Source organism: Phoenix dactylifera, chromosome 1 (genome assembly GCF_051530095.1).
Source record: "Phoenix dactylifera cultivar Ajwa chromosome 1, Ajwa_hap1_PhDact_Kaust_v1.1, whole genome shotgun sequence".
Classification (NCBI taxonomy): Eukaryota; Viridiplantae; Streptophyta; class Magnoliopsida; order Arecales; family Arecaceae; genus Phoenix; species Phoenix dactylifera.
Window position 1 is genome coordinate 2,189,548 of NC_143190.1, and position 16,321 is coordinate 2,205,868.

Genomic DNA, 16,321 nt, shown 5'->3' on the forward strand with positions numbered 1-16,321 from the left:
GTGACAGTATCATCTACAATCAAACATGAAGATAATGCTGGAGGAACATTTTGATAGGCCAATTCTCTTTCGGCTTAAAACAGCCGGGTTCGGGCTGTATCTTTCGTGCGAAAGAATGATTCATCTTTTTTTGCGACCTCAGCTGTTAGTTCGTATTTTGCATAGCTCTCAAAGCACTCCGACCTCTTCCTTCCAATGGTTGACATCATGGAAAAAGATCATTCGCTCTTTCATGCGAGAGATACAGCCTGAATCCAAAACAATGGGATACAACATTTTATTATGACATGGCATATCTCTGTGACTTTTGCTTTTTGTATGATCCAAATATTTTATATACAAGACATTGCAGACCAAGTAGCCCCGGATTACGTAGATAAGGTGGATCAAACCAAGTTGAGAGATAGTTTCGATACAGTTGGCCACAAATACGATGTACATGTGTGCTCTCACCATATTGCACACCAATGCGCTTCTTTTATTTTTTTTGGTATTCTTTCCTTTAATATTTTATTTACACTTTCACAAAATCTTTTGGCTTAGATTTCTCACATATTTAACATGTTACTATTTAAGCACCTAAGAGACTACCATATTTGTATTTGGCCACTATGGCTTGATTGGTTCTGCCCAAGTAACCATTTGTTCTATAACAGATCAGCCATTTCTTTATTGAGTGGCCTAGAAGGGTTACATAAAAAGGATTGGTGGAAGCATGATTTTTTCAGCTCTCTCTGCTTCTCCTTCCCACTACCAAATTCAGACTGACTACTGCTATGGTTTTCAAGTACCATGTATTGTATAGCTCATAGAAGGATACTAGGATAGTTGTATATTGGGAGAAAGCTGCCAAAGGTAACGTCTAATGAACTAAATGTTGAATTGTTGACACGTTTATTTACAAAATTTTTTCTCAACATGACACATGTCTCATGATTGTGACATCGTATGATTGAAACAATGTGCATGCTTCCTTTCAAAATGCTCATGGTTGGGAGGAAATAGAAAGGTGGTAACGGGGCTCTTATTAAAGATGCCACCTTTCAGGTATTTGGTTCAACAGAAAATCTTCAAAACCATTAACTTTGGCTTATAAGGTTGGAGTTTGAAATCGCTTTGAAGAAGGAAACACTTGCCATTTCAAATGATTCCATGGAATCAAACTTGTATCCCGGAATGAATTGTGATAAAACTTAGACATAGAGGTTCTTATGGATGTACGAGTAAATAAAAACTCTTCGCGGAGGCTATGCTAACAAATCATGTGCCTAATGTTTATATCAGAGATCATTATGCATTCATGAATTGAGACTTGTCCCAATGGTTTAGTTTCTCTGCTTTGGCAACTAGAGATTTAATAAACAAAACTTTTTGCAGATCCATTCTAATATATGATGTATCTAATGTTGATTTCATCGTCATTTTTTTTAATTCATGAATTGGGAATTGTCTTGGTGGTTACATTATTATATTTGCCAACTTCTAAGCATCTTCAGGCATTGAGATCTGAATATTTATAGCACCTGCTTTCTCTCTCTTTTTTTTTCGGTTAAAATTTTTTTACCGCACATTATAGTCCATCTTTGAAAATTTATAATCATTGTTTGTTATATTTTTATTAGGACTTTATTTTAGTTTTCTATTAAAATTTTAGTTGAAATAGTTCGTCATTTAATGCTTATTGCAGTTTAATTTTACTGAAGACACGAAGGAATTTTATGGATTCCTGTAGCCACGATCAAGGCCAATGCCATATGAAAGATCCTGATGATACAACCAAGCTCATCGTTGTTCTCACATGATATTATTTCGTGAGCTTCCACGCAGCAAAAAGTGGACCAAAAACCTAAACTAGGACAGCTAAAGTTGATACAGATTCGCCATGAATGGATCCAATCACATCACGTTGGACCCTCGAATTCACCGACTTTTGCCTTTCGGTGTCCCAAAAGCGCCGTATCTCTTTTCCCCGGCTTCAGGCCGTGGTCCAGTCACCGCCAGCACGAATAATCCGACGCTATGAACCACGTCTTCATCTGCTCGACCAAAGTCCAATATATATATATATATATGTACAGATTTGAGCTCCTCCGATTCCATCTTCCTCTCTCTACCCTTTAAACTGATACCAGTTGGACTATTTATTGCAGGCTTGGAGACTTCTTAACACTATCTATTATGGGCTCAGCTTAACTTTCTCAGATCCTATTTCTTTCCCCTCAAATTTATAGCCTTCACCCTCCACCTTGTCAACCTTCAAGCGCAAGTCCCTGGCTTCGGCCTCCTCGAGCATCTGCACCACCGTCCTCATGGACGGCCTCATCGCCGGAAGCCTCGCCGTGCAGAGCACCGCGACTCTCAGCACCTTCACAGCGTCCTCCCTCTCCCAGTCCGGAATTGTCCTGTCCACCAGCTCCACCGCGCTCTCCCCGCTGTTCATCCTCCGGGAAACCCAGCAGACTATGTCCTTGTTCTCACCGAACTCGGGCTCTATCGGCCTTCTGCCCGTCACCAACTCCATTAGAACCACTCCGAAGCTATACACGTCGCTCTTCTCGTTCACCTTCCATGTGTAGGCATATTCTGAACCAACCCAAACCAAAGGCAATGAGTTCCAATTCAATTAACGGATAACAAAAGCTAGCCAGTTTGCCACTATCACAAGCAAGCATGTCAATCAGTAGCCTTAGGGAAATGACGTTAGAAAGCTTCCGAAAAGGACTTAAAAATGAACGGATCCAATAATAAACATCTTAAAGTCTAATGGATCGTCACTATCACAGGTAGCTTAGGGCATGAGATATGGTGTAGGGATGCTCTGCATGCCTACGCCTTGCAAATTAGATCATGATAAGATGCACAAAAGTTTACTAAGAGCATACGTGGAAAAAAGTTTCTTGCTAGTTTCCCCTTGTCTTTTACTTATTCCTGTTGTCATTATCATGCAAAGTTTCTTGCTAGTTTCCCCTTGTCTTTTACTTATTCCTGTTGTCATTATCGTACTAAAAAATGAGGGACGTATCTCTAATCAAGCTATGTATGAATAAGAGAAGACATCGGCGAGAGTGGTAAACTTACCGGGGGCGATGTAGCCGTGGGTGCCGGCGATGACATGCGCCGAGGAATCACCACCTCCGGCGGCGTAAAGCACCTTGGCGAGCCCAAAGTCGGCAATCCGAGGCTTGAAGCACTCGTCCAGCAGTATATTACTCGATTTGACGTCCCGGTGGAGTATAGGGCGGTCCCAGCCGTGGTGCAGGTAGGCCAATCCCCTCGCCGCGCCCACCGCGATCTCGTGCCTCGTTTCCCACCCCAAGCCACCTAGTTTCCCACACCATTCCGTGTGCAGCCTGTCCCAAAGGCTACCGTTGGGCAGGTGCTCGTAAACCAGAAGGCTTGCGTCCTCGCTCGTTATGCTGCAGTAGAGCTTCACCACGTTGACGTGCCGGATGGAGCTCAGCGTCGTCACCTCCGCCTCGAACTCCCTCGACCTCACCGACCCCGACCGCCGCGTCCCCGACAGCATCGCCGCCGTGGTACCACCCTTCTCCCAGCTGCTGTTCATGTTGGCGGCGGCGGCGGCCATGGGGTCGTTCCAGATGTGCTTCACGGCCACCACCTTCCCGCTCCCCAGCTCCACCCTGTACACGTTCCCCGACCCGCCTTTGCCGATCAAATTCTCTTGCCTGATCGAGTTGATGATCTCCTGCTCGTCGAAGCTCAGAATCCGGAATGATTTCAAATCCCACGACGGATCTTTCGCCATCCGCTGGTTGCGGTCGGACCGGCGTTTCTTGATGAAGAGGAAGAGGCCGACGGCGGCGAGGAGGAGGGCGGAAACGGCAAGCAAGCAGGTTAGGATGGTGCGGAGCTTGTCGGATGAACCTCCGAGCTTCGATGAGCAGCGCCGGAGGTAGCCGGTATCGTCGCTGCAGAGGCCGGGGTTGCCGGCAAAGCCAGTGATGTAGGCGTCGATAGCAAGGCCCGCCGGCACCGGGCCGGTGAGTTGGTTGTTGGATAGGTTGAAAGCGCTGAATTTGACAGAAGAGAGGCTCGCCGGGATCTGGCCGGAGAGCTGGTTGTTTGAGAGGTCCAGCGAGTTTAAGTTAGGGAGATCGCCGATGGTCGCCGGGATTGTGCCGGAGAGGCTGTTGCTTGCAAGGTCAATAGTGGTGAGAGAGCTGCATGAGCCTATGATTTCCGGTATCTCGTCGGAGAATGAGTTGTGCTGGAGGTAGAGAGACTGAAGCTGCTGCAATCCGCCGATGCTTGCCGGGATCTCGCCGGAGAATTGGTTATAGGTGGCGTCGAATTGCACAAGCGACGACGCTCCCGAGATCTCCGGCGGCAACTCGCCGGAGAACCGGTTGTTGTCGATAAACAGCTGGGCGAGTGATTTCGCCTTCCCGATGCCGGCGTCGATCGTACCTTCGAACTGGTTCAGGGCCAGATCGATTATGTTCACGTTCGGTAGGCTCCAGATCCCGGCGGGAACCACGCCGGAGAGCGAATTGTTGCTCACCCGAAACCGGATCAACGAAGAACAATTCGCATAGCTCGCCGGAATCTCACCGGAGAAGTTGTTCTCGAGCACAAGCAGCCTCGTCATCGTCCCCAACCGGCACATATCCGGCGGGATCTCGCCGGTGAAGAAATTGGTCGACACATCAATAAAATTAAACTTCGCCCAGCTCCCTAGCTTAGCCGGAAGCTTCCCGGAGAGACGATTACTATACAAAGAAAGATTCACCAGATCCCTGAAATCCCCGAACTCCGGCGGGACCTCACCGGAGAAATCATTATAAAAGAGCTGGAGAGAGAGCAATTTGTTGAGGAACCGGAGCTCGGAGAGATCCCCTTCCAAATTATTCATCGACGCATCGAAGAAGACGAGATCGGAGAGGTTCCGGAACCCCGTCGGGATCTTTCCGGCGAGCGAATTATTGTACAGCTCGAGCTGCCAGAGCTTGTTCAGATTCACGATCTCCGGCGGGATCTCCCCGGTGAGGAAGTTGTCGGCGAGCTCGAGATCCCGGAGCTCCGTCAGATTCCCGATCCACGGCGGGATTTCGCCCTTGATATTAGTATCAGAGAGGTAGAGCCAGGTGAGCTTGGTTAGATCCGCCACCACCGGGGGAAACGGGCTTTCATCGAACCCGTTATCCCCCAGGCTCAGAACCACCAACTCGGTGAGGTTACCGAGAGAGCTCCATGGGAACAGACCCGAGAACCCGTTATCGGAGAGATTCAATACCTCGAGCTTGTTGAGAGGGGACAAGTCGGGGACGACTCCGGTGAATTTGTTGAAGGCGAGATCCAGTCGCTGGAGCCCGGTGCAGGTCCTGATGTCGGCGGCGAACGTACCAGACAGGTGATTGGATCCAAGGGAGAGCTCAGAGAGGGCGGGGAGTCGGCAGAGAGAAGAGAACGGTGGCTTTCCTGAAATACCCTTGCTGTTTAGGTTGATCTTGGCGACGGAGTTGGCGGAATTGCACACAATTCCGGTGAAGTTGCAGGGGGAATTGTCCGGCGTCCAGGACTCGAAGCCTTCGATGTCGTTGAGCCCGAGAGAGGTCTTGAGGTCTAAGAGAATTTGGAGCTCGTCTCCGCTGCCGCCTCCTGGGAGGAGGCAGAGGCAGAGGAGGAGGAGATAGAATAGAATGGATGGGGGCATTTTTTGGAGAAGGGAAGAACAAATTGGCTTTTCCTTTCTTTTTTCTTCACTCTGCTCTTCTTGGCTGCCGCTGCTGCTAAATAATGAGGGACGGGAGTCTCGGGAAATGGGGGTGGTGGGGCGGCTTCGTTCTGGGTGGGATCAGGTGGGTCCCAAGTCCACGGGCGAGTGGGTTTCATGAGCTGGTTTGGGTTTCTGGTTTGCTAGTTAGCGGGACGGTGTGAAACGAGAGCTCCTTCGGCCGCCGATATTGACTTGGGGTTTATCTTTTCGTGGCGCGGTCGTGCTGGCTTTGTTAAAGTGCGGAATGGTGCGGAGTTGGGTGCCGGGGCCACGGGGGATTTGTGAGTCTCACGTGCTTTATTACTATGTAGCCAATGATATGAACAACTTATATTATTGTTTTTTTAAGGATATTTTATGCTTGTTAAGTTGGATAAATAATGTAAATTATCGCTCAATTGATAAGGTTAATGTGGCGATTGAGATTTGATACTACATGGTCAATACTTGATGGTGGATCGAGCCAATTCTCGGGGCATATGACACATGTATGGCGGATAAGATGATGAATTCTATACCGAATTCATCAAGCAGACCCATCTAACTCTCAGCCAAATACCGAATTTTATACCGAACTGATAAATTCAATGGCGGTGCAATAGGTGATTTTTAGTATTTTTTCTAATAGTAAATTGATGGCGCATCGCCATCTTCTAGAGAGGAGGAAAAGGGCAGAAGTAAATATTTATTCTCCGTTTCTCTCCATTTGGAAAGGGAGAGCAGGGAAGAAGAGTTAAGAGCTCTTGAGAGACTGGTTAGGTTAAATCTTGCTGTCATATACAAGAACAACCAATAAATAATGTTTGATTGGTTGAGATTGTAAACGAAAGCGGATTGCCGGAAGAAAAATCAGACCATCACCTCTAGAAGGACAAACCATGGTCGCAGTAAGTTCTAGATGACGGTCAAAAGCCTTATGTCTTCTTCGGTGGAGGAACGGTTGGAGGTTCCCATCAAAGTCTTTGGAACTTTTCAATTTTCTTGCTACAAAACCTCTCCCTATCACTGTTTGCAAAAAGATCCAAATAAAGTCTATCTATATTACATTGAGAAGCTTGAGTTAAGGTTCTATCAATAGATCTTATGAGATCATTATCATAAGCATTCTCGGGGACTCTACTACATTTTATGATTAATTTACGTACTTTAAATGTAATGTCGGCAAAATCTTGGGTGTGATTATTTGCAAAAAATCCTTTAGATCCAAGCTTCACCTGTCTGAAGCATAGTAATTATTTACAGCTGGGTTAAAATCCGGTTCAAGTCTGGGCCTTATAAGATACCGCCAATGTTTTCTGTATAAAGGTCAATAACCTCATCCAACCCAAAATTGAGATATTACATAATTTATCATAGTGAAAACATAGCTATGCTGTTATGTTTATTTGACTTGGTTTGACCACATACAACCTAAGCTAGCTCGAGCTCGAACTGTGCTTGGATCGAACATTTCTTTAGTCAAGTCTAGTTTGGGTTCAAGTTGTTAGTTTTCCTATTTGGCTAGGTTCGAGTTGAGGATAATTAATTATCTCGAGCCTAAGTTAAGTGAACACCCAAGTCGATTTGCTTACCTTGCATCCTTCAACTAATTAACAAATTCGAGTAGGCATGCTTACCTTGGGGCTTAGGTCAAGCTGGGAACACATAAGTGTAGACCTCAAATCTACAATCAGTTACACTTGTGGCATAGCTGAGTTAGATCTCATACCCCTGGATTTTTCTAAATATGTAAAATACTGACTCGACTACAGTGCTGCAGTGAGGACACTTCATTACCCTCTCTGCACCATGATTTCAGATTACATGGCGGTTAACAATAGGTCCTTCTTATTAATTGCCTATAATTTTTTGATTTGCATGTTTCATTTGTGGGACAAATCATTGGCAAGGTTGTTTCAATTCTTTGTGCACTCTGTGCCCCTCTCAATTAACCACCCAAAGAATAAAGGAGCTCTCCAAGGATGGTCAAATAAAATTGGTGGGGCCTATACTAAAGAAAATATATTAGTTGGTAAGTTGATCATCGGTCATGAGCTATTCCTAATTTGTTCTTCCTGATTTCAAGTCCACTATTAGTAAATAATCATAGATTCTTGAATTCAATGTCCATGCCGCTTTTTCGTGAGTGGAGGAGTCAAAATGGTGCTGGAAATCATAGCCTAATTGATAGGGTTGGGGAAGAAGATATGGGTATGTTAAGATGGTAGATATAGTTCGGCATACATCACCATCTTGTTTCTAAGTTTCTTCAGAGTATTGAATTTAAATATTCACTGATGTTAGAAGATGTATCATTATGTTCTCTTCTTTTAATAATCCACTGTGCTGGCCCATAATTTTTTCTAGATCACCAAAGTTGGTAAGTCAGAAGCAAGCTAACTTGAGGTACCTAGCATTGGTCGAGTAGGTAAAGTTGTTAGGTTTTATATACCAATGACATGCTGCGATTTCATTTGGCTTTTGTTTCTTACCTTCCTTTATGCTTTTTTCAGAGCAAGCAGGTTAGCTTTTTATTATCAATTTTATGATAACAAAATTTAATTGAAAATAATAATCTAAAATAATAATTTTATGATAATGGAGCTTTGGATGAATAATGATTTAATGAAAAATATGATCAGTTTTTTTTGAACAATCAATAAATTTGTACATACACAAGAAGGGGAAACAATTTACCAATTATTCAATGAATACTTCAGAAGCTACTAGTGCTAAAACTATGTAGAGATCTATTTGTAAAGTGTTGTCGTTGGCCAACAATTATGCAATACTGGATTATTTATTATTTTATTTTTTAAAAGAGAAGGAGGAGCTAAAATGAGCATGCTTCATCAAGGGTAGTGTTGCTGGAAATTGGACTCGGGGGCCGCCACGAAGCCAGGGGAAGGAGGGGCTTCCGCCGCAGGGGCGGCGATCGACGGCGTGCCGACTGGTGGCGTCCTCCTGGAGGGGCTGAGCTCCGCCGCTGGGAGGGTGGTCGACGGTGCGCCGGCTGGTGGCGTCCTCCTGGAGGGGCTGAGCTCCGCCGCTGGGAGGGTGGTCGACGGTGCACCGGCTGGTGGCGTCCTCCACTGTGGGGTGCGAGTCCTGCAGGAAGAACCGGTGGCCGGGCTCCCCGGCGCCGGCCCTCCGATGCCTAAGTCAGAGGGGGCGAATATGTGGAGAGAGCGGGGAAGAGAGTATGTGGAGAAGACAGAGAGAATATTTGGATAAAATCAAGAGGATCAGTTTCCTCAATTGTCTGTGTTGTTTACTTCTTTCCACCCGGTCCAGGAGGGTTCTCTCCGGCTTCGGGTTTTTCGTCCCGTTTTTGTCCTCCCTTCCTCTTCCTCCCAGGTTCCCTTTTATAGGAGGATTCGGTTGCCTGGGAGGTGACAGTAGGTTTGTCCCGTTCTGTAATAATTGGGCACGATTTGGCCCATTAATGGCGTGATGGAGAACGGGACCGGATCAGACCGGAATCAGGAAGTTGTCACGGTCGATCGGACCTGTTGAAGTGGTTGAACCGCCGGCCGTGGTGGGCCTGGGGTCCGTGGATGGTAAGTGCATTTATTACCGAATGAACCGGCGGTCAGGGAGAGCCATACGCTCTGATGGTTCAGTGATCCGGAGATCGTCTTGGGCCGTGTTCATTAAATGACTGAGTGCATCGGAGACTTGAGGGAGCCTCGTGCATTAATGGCAGGTCGTGCTGAATACCTGCGGAGATCTTATGCCTTGATGGCTTGAAGATAGCGGCAGGTTATAGTGGAGTTGTCAGGTCCCTTAGAGGGTCAAGCGAGAGTTGAATTATTTGGTAAAGGCATCGGCTCGGCAAGGGTGCCGAGCCGAGCTGGTCGCCCAGTGGGGCACCCTGTGGCGGGGTTGCTTGAGTACTCCTGGTCGGCGCCTTCTGGTCGGCTCTTTCTAGCCGAGCATCCCTACTTGGTTATTTCGGTTAGGCGCCTCTTGGCGCTTTCTCTGGTCGGCGCTCTTTGGCCGAGCGCCTTCTAGCCGAGCGCCTCTGCATGGCGCTGTCTCTGGTCAGCGCTTTCTACTTGAGCGCTTCTTTGGTCGGCGCCCGCTGGTCGGCTCTTTCTAGCCGAGCATCCCTACTTGGTTATTTCGGTTGGGCGCCTCTTGGCGCTTTCTCTGGTCGGCGCTCTTTGGCCGAGCGCCTTTCCGATCGGCGCTCCCTATCCGAGCGCCTCCGTGGCGATGACTTGGGGTTTTTCCCCCAACACTACCCCCCGACTTCCGAGTTCCAGTTGGCTACCAGCTGGAGCGCGGGAAGTAGCTTTAGTTGGGGCATTACGGATTCCGAAAATTTTAATTTGTCGCGCGTTTTGAATTATCGAGCGCTTCGAGATGCCTTTAATAGGCGGCGTCTCTCCTTACCCGAGGAGTCTCATTATTGGGACACTTCTTGCGAAGCGTCCTCGCGTCGTGGGCTCATGATGGGGCCGCACGATCCGATGGGGCGTTTCGGCGTCCGAAGCGCTAGCCCTAATTAGATGCGTCGCTTTGTCTTTTGGACCGACACGCGTCGCCATCTAAACCGGATTCAGCATTTTTCTCGCTGATCCGAGCCGTTGGGGAGGTCTATTTAAACTCTCCCCTGGCCCTCTATCCTCTTTCTATTGCCTTCTGCTTCCAGCTTTTTATTCTTCCAGTTTTCCTCAGACCGAAGTCCCTTTTCTCCGGCGTCTTCCCCAGGTTCCCCTCCTCTTTTGATTTCTTTTTCTCTTACAATGGGTTCTGTCCCTAGCGAAGTTGAGTCCACCATGAGTGTCCTGGAGGTCGAGATGACCGAAGAGTGGTTCTTCCCTCTTCACGGGTTCCGTTTGGAGCCCGCCAGGCGGAGGGATCGGATAACCGATCCTCCGGTAGGCCGGATCGGAGTGCATCTGGAGTCGCTCTGGGCCGGCCTCCGATTTCCTCTTCACGGCTTTGTGAATGAGCTGCTAACGACGTGCCAGTTGGTCCCGGCGTAGCTTACTCCGAACGCCTGGAGGACGGTGGTCGGTTTTCTGTCCCTGTGTTTACTGCAGGGGATTCCGACCTCTGTCAACGTCTTCCGGCGACTTTTTATCTTTAAGTCGAATCCGGGAGACGGAGAGTGGCTGTACATCGCCCTTCGGGTGGGTCGGCCACTTTTTCATGGCGCCCCCTCATCCATTCATGGCTGGAAGGAGAAATTCTTCTTCCTTGGTTCTGCACAGTCCTGGGGGTTTGACCCCAGGTGGGGACCGGCTCAGCTCAAGGCCATCAACAAACCCCCCAGACTTTCTCAGCGTGAGCAGGGGATCTTCGACGCCGTCCGCAGCCTCGGGAGCGGCATCTTACTGAACGGCCTCATATGTGAGGACGCTTTGGTGAACGTGGGCTTGAGCTTGGCGCGTCCCCATGGTAAGGGTAATTTCAAGGTGTATTTATTTCCTTACTGTTCTAATGTTCTAATCCTTTTTGCCTTTGCAGATATCGCAAAGATGGTGACGAAAAGTGAAGTCCTCTATGCCCGCTTCCAAAAGAGGGCAGCCGAGCTCTCGGGCGAGCCGACCGAGCCGAGAAAAAAGCAAAAGGTCTCGGCGACCTCCAAGGCCCCAACGACAACAGTGACCGAGGAGGGTCCTTCTCGGCCCGCTCACTCCGAGGCGGGTCCTTCTTGCCCCGCTCGCTCCGAGGCGGGTCCTTCTCAGCCCGCGCGCCCCGAAGCTGGTCGGGGGGAGGGCGCGGATTCCGGGGGCTCGGGCTCCAGAGGAGCCTCGATGGCGCCCCTATGTCCGGCGCCCTTGGCGCAGATTCCTGGTTGGCAGGATGCTCCAGTTGCCGACCAGGGGAGGAGTTCAGCGGGTTCCGTGCTTGCACGCCCCGCTATAGTTGTGCGGCGGTCTGATCGTCCGTTCGTCCGACCCCAGCCCCCTAGCTCCGAGCCGGGGAGCAGTCAGGGAGCCTCGGGGTCGGCTCTACCTAGGCCAGCCGATGCTGGCCTTCCGGGCCCATCGGGCTCGGGGGGACGGGTGCCCCTTGCACCCACCTGGTCGGTGTTCGAGGGTGATTCAGCTCTCGAAAACCCTCGAGTAGCGCTGGAGATATTCTGGGTCGCGCTGCTCCCAGCCGACCGGGCAATGATGCAGTCCATGAGCTATAATGCTTTCATGGACCATACCCGCTGCAACGCCGTCCGGGTAAGTAAAATTTTCCACCTGTGTAATCTGTATAGATTTTTTATTCGTGGCGTCTTATGTTTTCCTTTTCGTCTCTTTTACAGCATTTGCACGAGACGGAGATGCTGATGCACCTTGTTCAAGAATACCGGGAGAAGGCCCGGAGGTGCCAGCACGGGTACGACGAGGCCCAGATGAGGTACACGGCCGCCGAGGCAAAGTACCAGGCCTCCGAAGCGAAGTACCAGGCCTCTGAGGCCGAACGACAGGTGCTCCAAAAAAAGGTCGGAGCATCTGAGGGAAGGATTTGAGCTCTTACCGCCGAGCTCGATGAGGAAAAGGGCGCGCATGCGTTGGCGAGGTCCGAGCTGCGCGCCGCTGAGGCTCGATTGGCCGAAGTCGAGCAAGCGCTGGCCTCCCACGAGCAGGAGGTGGAGAATGCCCGCCTCCGACATTCGGAGCTTGAGCGGGGAATAAAAACCCTCGAGAAGAAGGCCACCTACCACGAGGCTCGGGAGCTCGAGGCTCGGGAACAAGCTCAGAGCGCGGTGGCGCTCTTTCGCGAATCGGCGGAGTTCCGCGACCTTCTAGAAGAGGAGGGCGTGAACGGGCTAATCCAAGGCTTCCGGGACTTCCGTAACCAGTTGCGGCGGCTTCTCCCGGATTTTGATGTGAACCTGCTCCAACCGGGAGCAGGGGTCGACAGGCCGGATGCGGAGGCAGAGACTCCGGAGGCCGAGGCGACCGAAGCCGCCCCCGAGGCTACTCCCATCGCTGCCGAGGCCGAGGAGGTCCCGACTGCTGAGCCCGCCGCTCCCGACACTGCCGAAGCCGAAGTGGTCGGGAGCGGGCCTTAGTGTAATTTTTGTTTCGTTTTGTAAAGTCGGGATGGCCTCCCGTACTTGTAAGGGCCAAACCCGAATTTTGTACTTAGCCTACGGGCCTTTTTGAAATGAATATACATTTCTTTTTTGAAAACTCGTCTGTCGTAGTCCTAGTTTTCCTACTCAGATCCGCTTTAGGTTCCGAGGATATGGGCTCTAGGGCCTCAGTTTTTCCCGCCACAGGGTTTGAGTTTAAGTTTAGCTTGCCGAGCTCCATTGCTCGGTCCTTCAATCAGTGGTATAGCAACGCTTGTGCTTATACCAAGGATTTGGGCTCGGAGAGTTTTTCCGAGCCTAGTCCAGGACTCGACCGAGCCCTAAGGCGGTCACCAGGACTTGAACTTTAGCGAGTTTCGATCCTCGCGTTGCCGGGGCGGACCAGATTCGTTTCCAACGAATGGGTCGAATGCCCGTCAGCTCGTGACGGGGATTCGCCGGACTTAGCATAATATTGTGCTGGTGTCATGAGCACTTCTTCGCCGAGGCGATCGAAGGCGCTCTTCTGCTCGGTGTCCATTCTTGGAGGACATCGGCAGGGAGAAATCCGAGAACAGAATAGATAATGTAGAAACATTAAATAAATGGGTACCTTGTACCGTGTGCGTCCTTGCGCCGAAGCGACTGAAGACGCTTCTCTGCTCGGACTCCGTTCTTTGGGGACGTCGGCAGAGAAATCCAAAAATAGAATAGACAATATAGAGATTAATGTAAAAACATTAAGTAAATGGGTACCTTGTACCGTGTGCGTCCTTGCGCCGAAGCGACTGAAGACGCTTCTCTGCTCAGACTCCGTTCTTTGGGGACGTCGGCAGAGAAATCCAAAAGTAGAAGAGCAGGCTGAGCTCGTTGGCTGAAGACGATGGAGCACGAGCCGAGCTCGTCCGGTCAGAGAGGACCGCTACTCATCTCGATGTCTCGAGCATCCCTATAGCCGGGGCATCCCGACGTCTCGGGGCATCCTGACCGTGGTCAGGGTAGGAGTACGAGCCGAGCTCGTCCGGTCAGAGAGGACCGCTAACTCATAGCCGATGGAGCACGAGCCGAGCTCGTCCGGTCAGAGAGGACCGCTAACTCATAGCCGATGGAGCACGAGCCGAGCTCGTCCGGTCAGAGAGGACCGCTAACTCATATCCCGACGTCTCGGGCGTCCCTATAGCCGGGGCATCCCGACGGATCGGGGCATCCCGACGTCTCGGGGCATCCTGACCGTGGTCAGGGTAGGAGCACGAGCCGAGCTCGTCCGGTTAGAGAGGACCGCTAACTCATAGCCGATGGAGCACGAGCCGAGCTCGTCCGGTCAGAGAGGACCGCTAACGCATAGCCGATGGAGCACGAGCCGAGCTCGTCCGGTCAGAGAGGACCGCTAACTCATATCCCGACGTCTCGGGCCATCCTGACGGATCGGGGCATCCCGTTGCGGCAGGGCATCCCAATATATTGGGGCATCCTGACGTCTCAGGGTAGGAGCACGAGCCGAGCTCGTCCGGTCAGAGAGGACCGCTAACTCATAGCCGATGGAGCACGAGCCGAGCTCGTCCGGTCAGAGAGGACCGCTAACTCATAGCCGATGGAGCACGAGCCGAGCTCGTCCGGTCAGAGAGGACCGCTAACTCATATCCCGGTGTCTCGGGCCATCCCGACGGATCGGGGCATCCCGTTGCGGCAGGGCATCCCAATATATTGGGGCATCCTGACGTCTCAGGGTAGGAGAAATAAACCTGACACCATGAGATAATCGGTGAGCTCAAAATGAGTATGCGGATCATAAGTTTGTTATGAAATGAAATTCATAAAATGAAATTCAATAATTGAATTATGGGGAACCCCTTAGGGTTCTACTGATGGTACACGCGGAGATTTTCAGAGCTCCAGCTCCGCGGAATGAGAGTCCCATCTAGAGACTCTAGCTGATAAGTCCCGGATCGGCGGATGCACGTGACTCGGTATGGTCCTTCCCAGTTTGGGGCCAGCTTTCCTTGCTCAGTTGGTCGGGAGACTTCAGCTCTCCTGAGGACAAGGTCTCCTAGTCTGAAAGATTTGATTTTGACCCTGGCGTTGTAGTACTGAGCTGTCTTTTGCTGGTACCTCGCCATACGAACTCGGGCGGCCTCCCTTGTTTCCTCGATCAAGTCGAGGTTGCTTCTGAGCTGCGAAGAGTTGGAGCCGGCATCATGATGCTCGACTCTTGGAGAGGGAAGCCCAAGTTCCAGTGGGATGACGGTCTCCGTTCCATATGTTAGGTTGAAGGGAGTCTCACCGGTGAGGACACGGAACGTGGTCCGGTAAGCCCACAGGACATTATATAGGTCTTCGACCCATTGTCCTTTGGATTTGTCGAGCCTGGCTTTGAGACCCTGCAAAATAGTACGATTTGTTACCTCGGTTTCTCCATTCGTTTGAGGATGCGCGACCGAGGTGAAGCGGTGGTCAATGCCAAGCTCGGAGCAGAACTCTCTGAAGTGAATGTTGTCGAATTGGCGACCATTGTCAGAGATGAGGATGCGGGGAAGCCCGAATCTGCAGATAATGGACTTCTAAACAAAATCCCGCATCTTCTGCTCGGTGATCCGGGCAAGGGGCTCGGCTTCCACCCACTTGGTGAAGTAGTCGATGGAGACGACCAGAAATTTTTTTTGCCCGGTGGCCAGTGGAAATGGCCCTAGGATGTCAATTCCCCACTGGGCAAAGGGCCAAGGGGAGCTGATAGAAGTCAAAGGAGCCGAAGGCCGGCGCTGAACATTGGCGTTCCTTTGGCACCGGTCGCATCTTTGGACGAAGTCCATAGCATCCTTCTGGAGTGTCGGCCAATAATATCCTTGGCGCAGAATTTTATGGGCCAATGCTCGCCCTCCCAAATGGTTCCCGCAAATTCCTTCGTGGACTTCGCGTAGGGCATAATCAGCCTCCGTTGGACGGAGGCATCTGAGGAGAGGAGAGGTGAAGGATCTCCGATAGAGCTTTCCCTCGTACAATATGTACCGGATAGCGAGGCGTTTGATCCGGCGAGCCTCTTGTTCGTCGGTGGGGAGGACTTCGTCTTGCAGGTAGCCGATGAGTTCGTCCATCCAGCTTGGCTCGAACTCAGTGCAGAGGGTCTGCTCGGGCTCATCTGTACTAGGCTTTTGGAGATACTCCAGTACTGCCTCCTTGGGAAGCTCGCTCATGCGAGAGGACGCCAGCTTTGATAGCTGGTCGGCCCTGAGGTTCTCCGACCTGGCAACATGTTGAATGTGAAAAGAGTCCAGGGTTGAGGCGAGATCCCGTACCTTCTGAAGATACTTCTGCATGGTCGGGTCTCTGGCTTCGAAGTCGCCCATAATTTGGTTGACGACGAGCTGAGAATCGCTGAAGGCCTTCAAGTCCTTCACTCCTAGCTCTTTGGCTAGCTTGAGCCCGGCGACGAGCGCTTCGTACTCCGCCATATTATTGGAAGCAGGGAACTCGAGGCGCAAGGCTTGCTCGGCGACCACCCCTTCTGGGCTGGTGAGGATGAGCCCTGCTCCGCTACCCCCCGAGTTTGAAGAGCCATCGACATGCAGAGTCCATGTCAAACT

At 50.6% G+C, this 16,321-nt stretch overlaps 1 protein-coding gene across 1 annotated transcript; it reads right to left on the reverse strand.

Moving 5' to 3' along the window:
* Window positions 1-1,714: 1,714 nt before the first annotated feature.
* LOC103705762 (receptor-like protein kinase 7) lies at window positions 1,715-6,082 on the reverse strand. Its single transcript, XM_039114524.2, has 2 exons — window positions 3,079-6,082; window positions 1,715-2,583 (listed from the first exon to the last, which is right to left on the reverse strand). Exons 1-2 carry the CDS (start codon window positions 5,672-5,674, stop codon window positions 2,177-2,179), a joined length of 3,003 nt encoding a protein of 1,000 aa, XP_038970452.2. The 5' UTR covers window positions 5,675-6,082; the 3' UTR covers window positions 1,715-2,176.
* Between the last annotated feature and the right edge of the window lie 10,239 nt (window positions 6,083-16,321).

Excerpts from the sequence above, each read along its gene's own strand:
- LOC103705762 (XM_039114524.2), bottom strand. The coding sequence starts at position 5,674 with ATGCCCCCATCCATTCTATTCTATCTCCTCCTCCTCTGCCTCTGCCTC. Across the intron at positions 2,584-3,078 it reads CCACGGCTACATCGCCCCCG|AATATGCCTACACATGGAAG; the intron begins GTAAGTTTACCA and ends GGGTTGGTTCAG.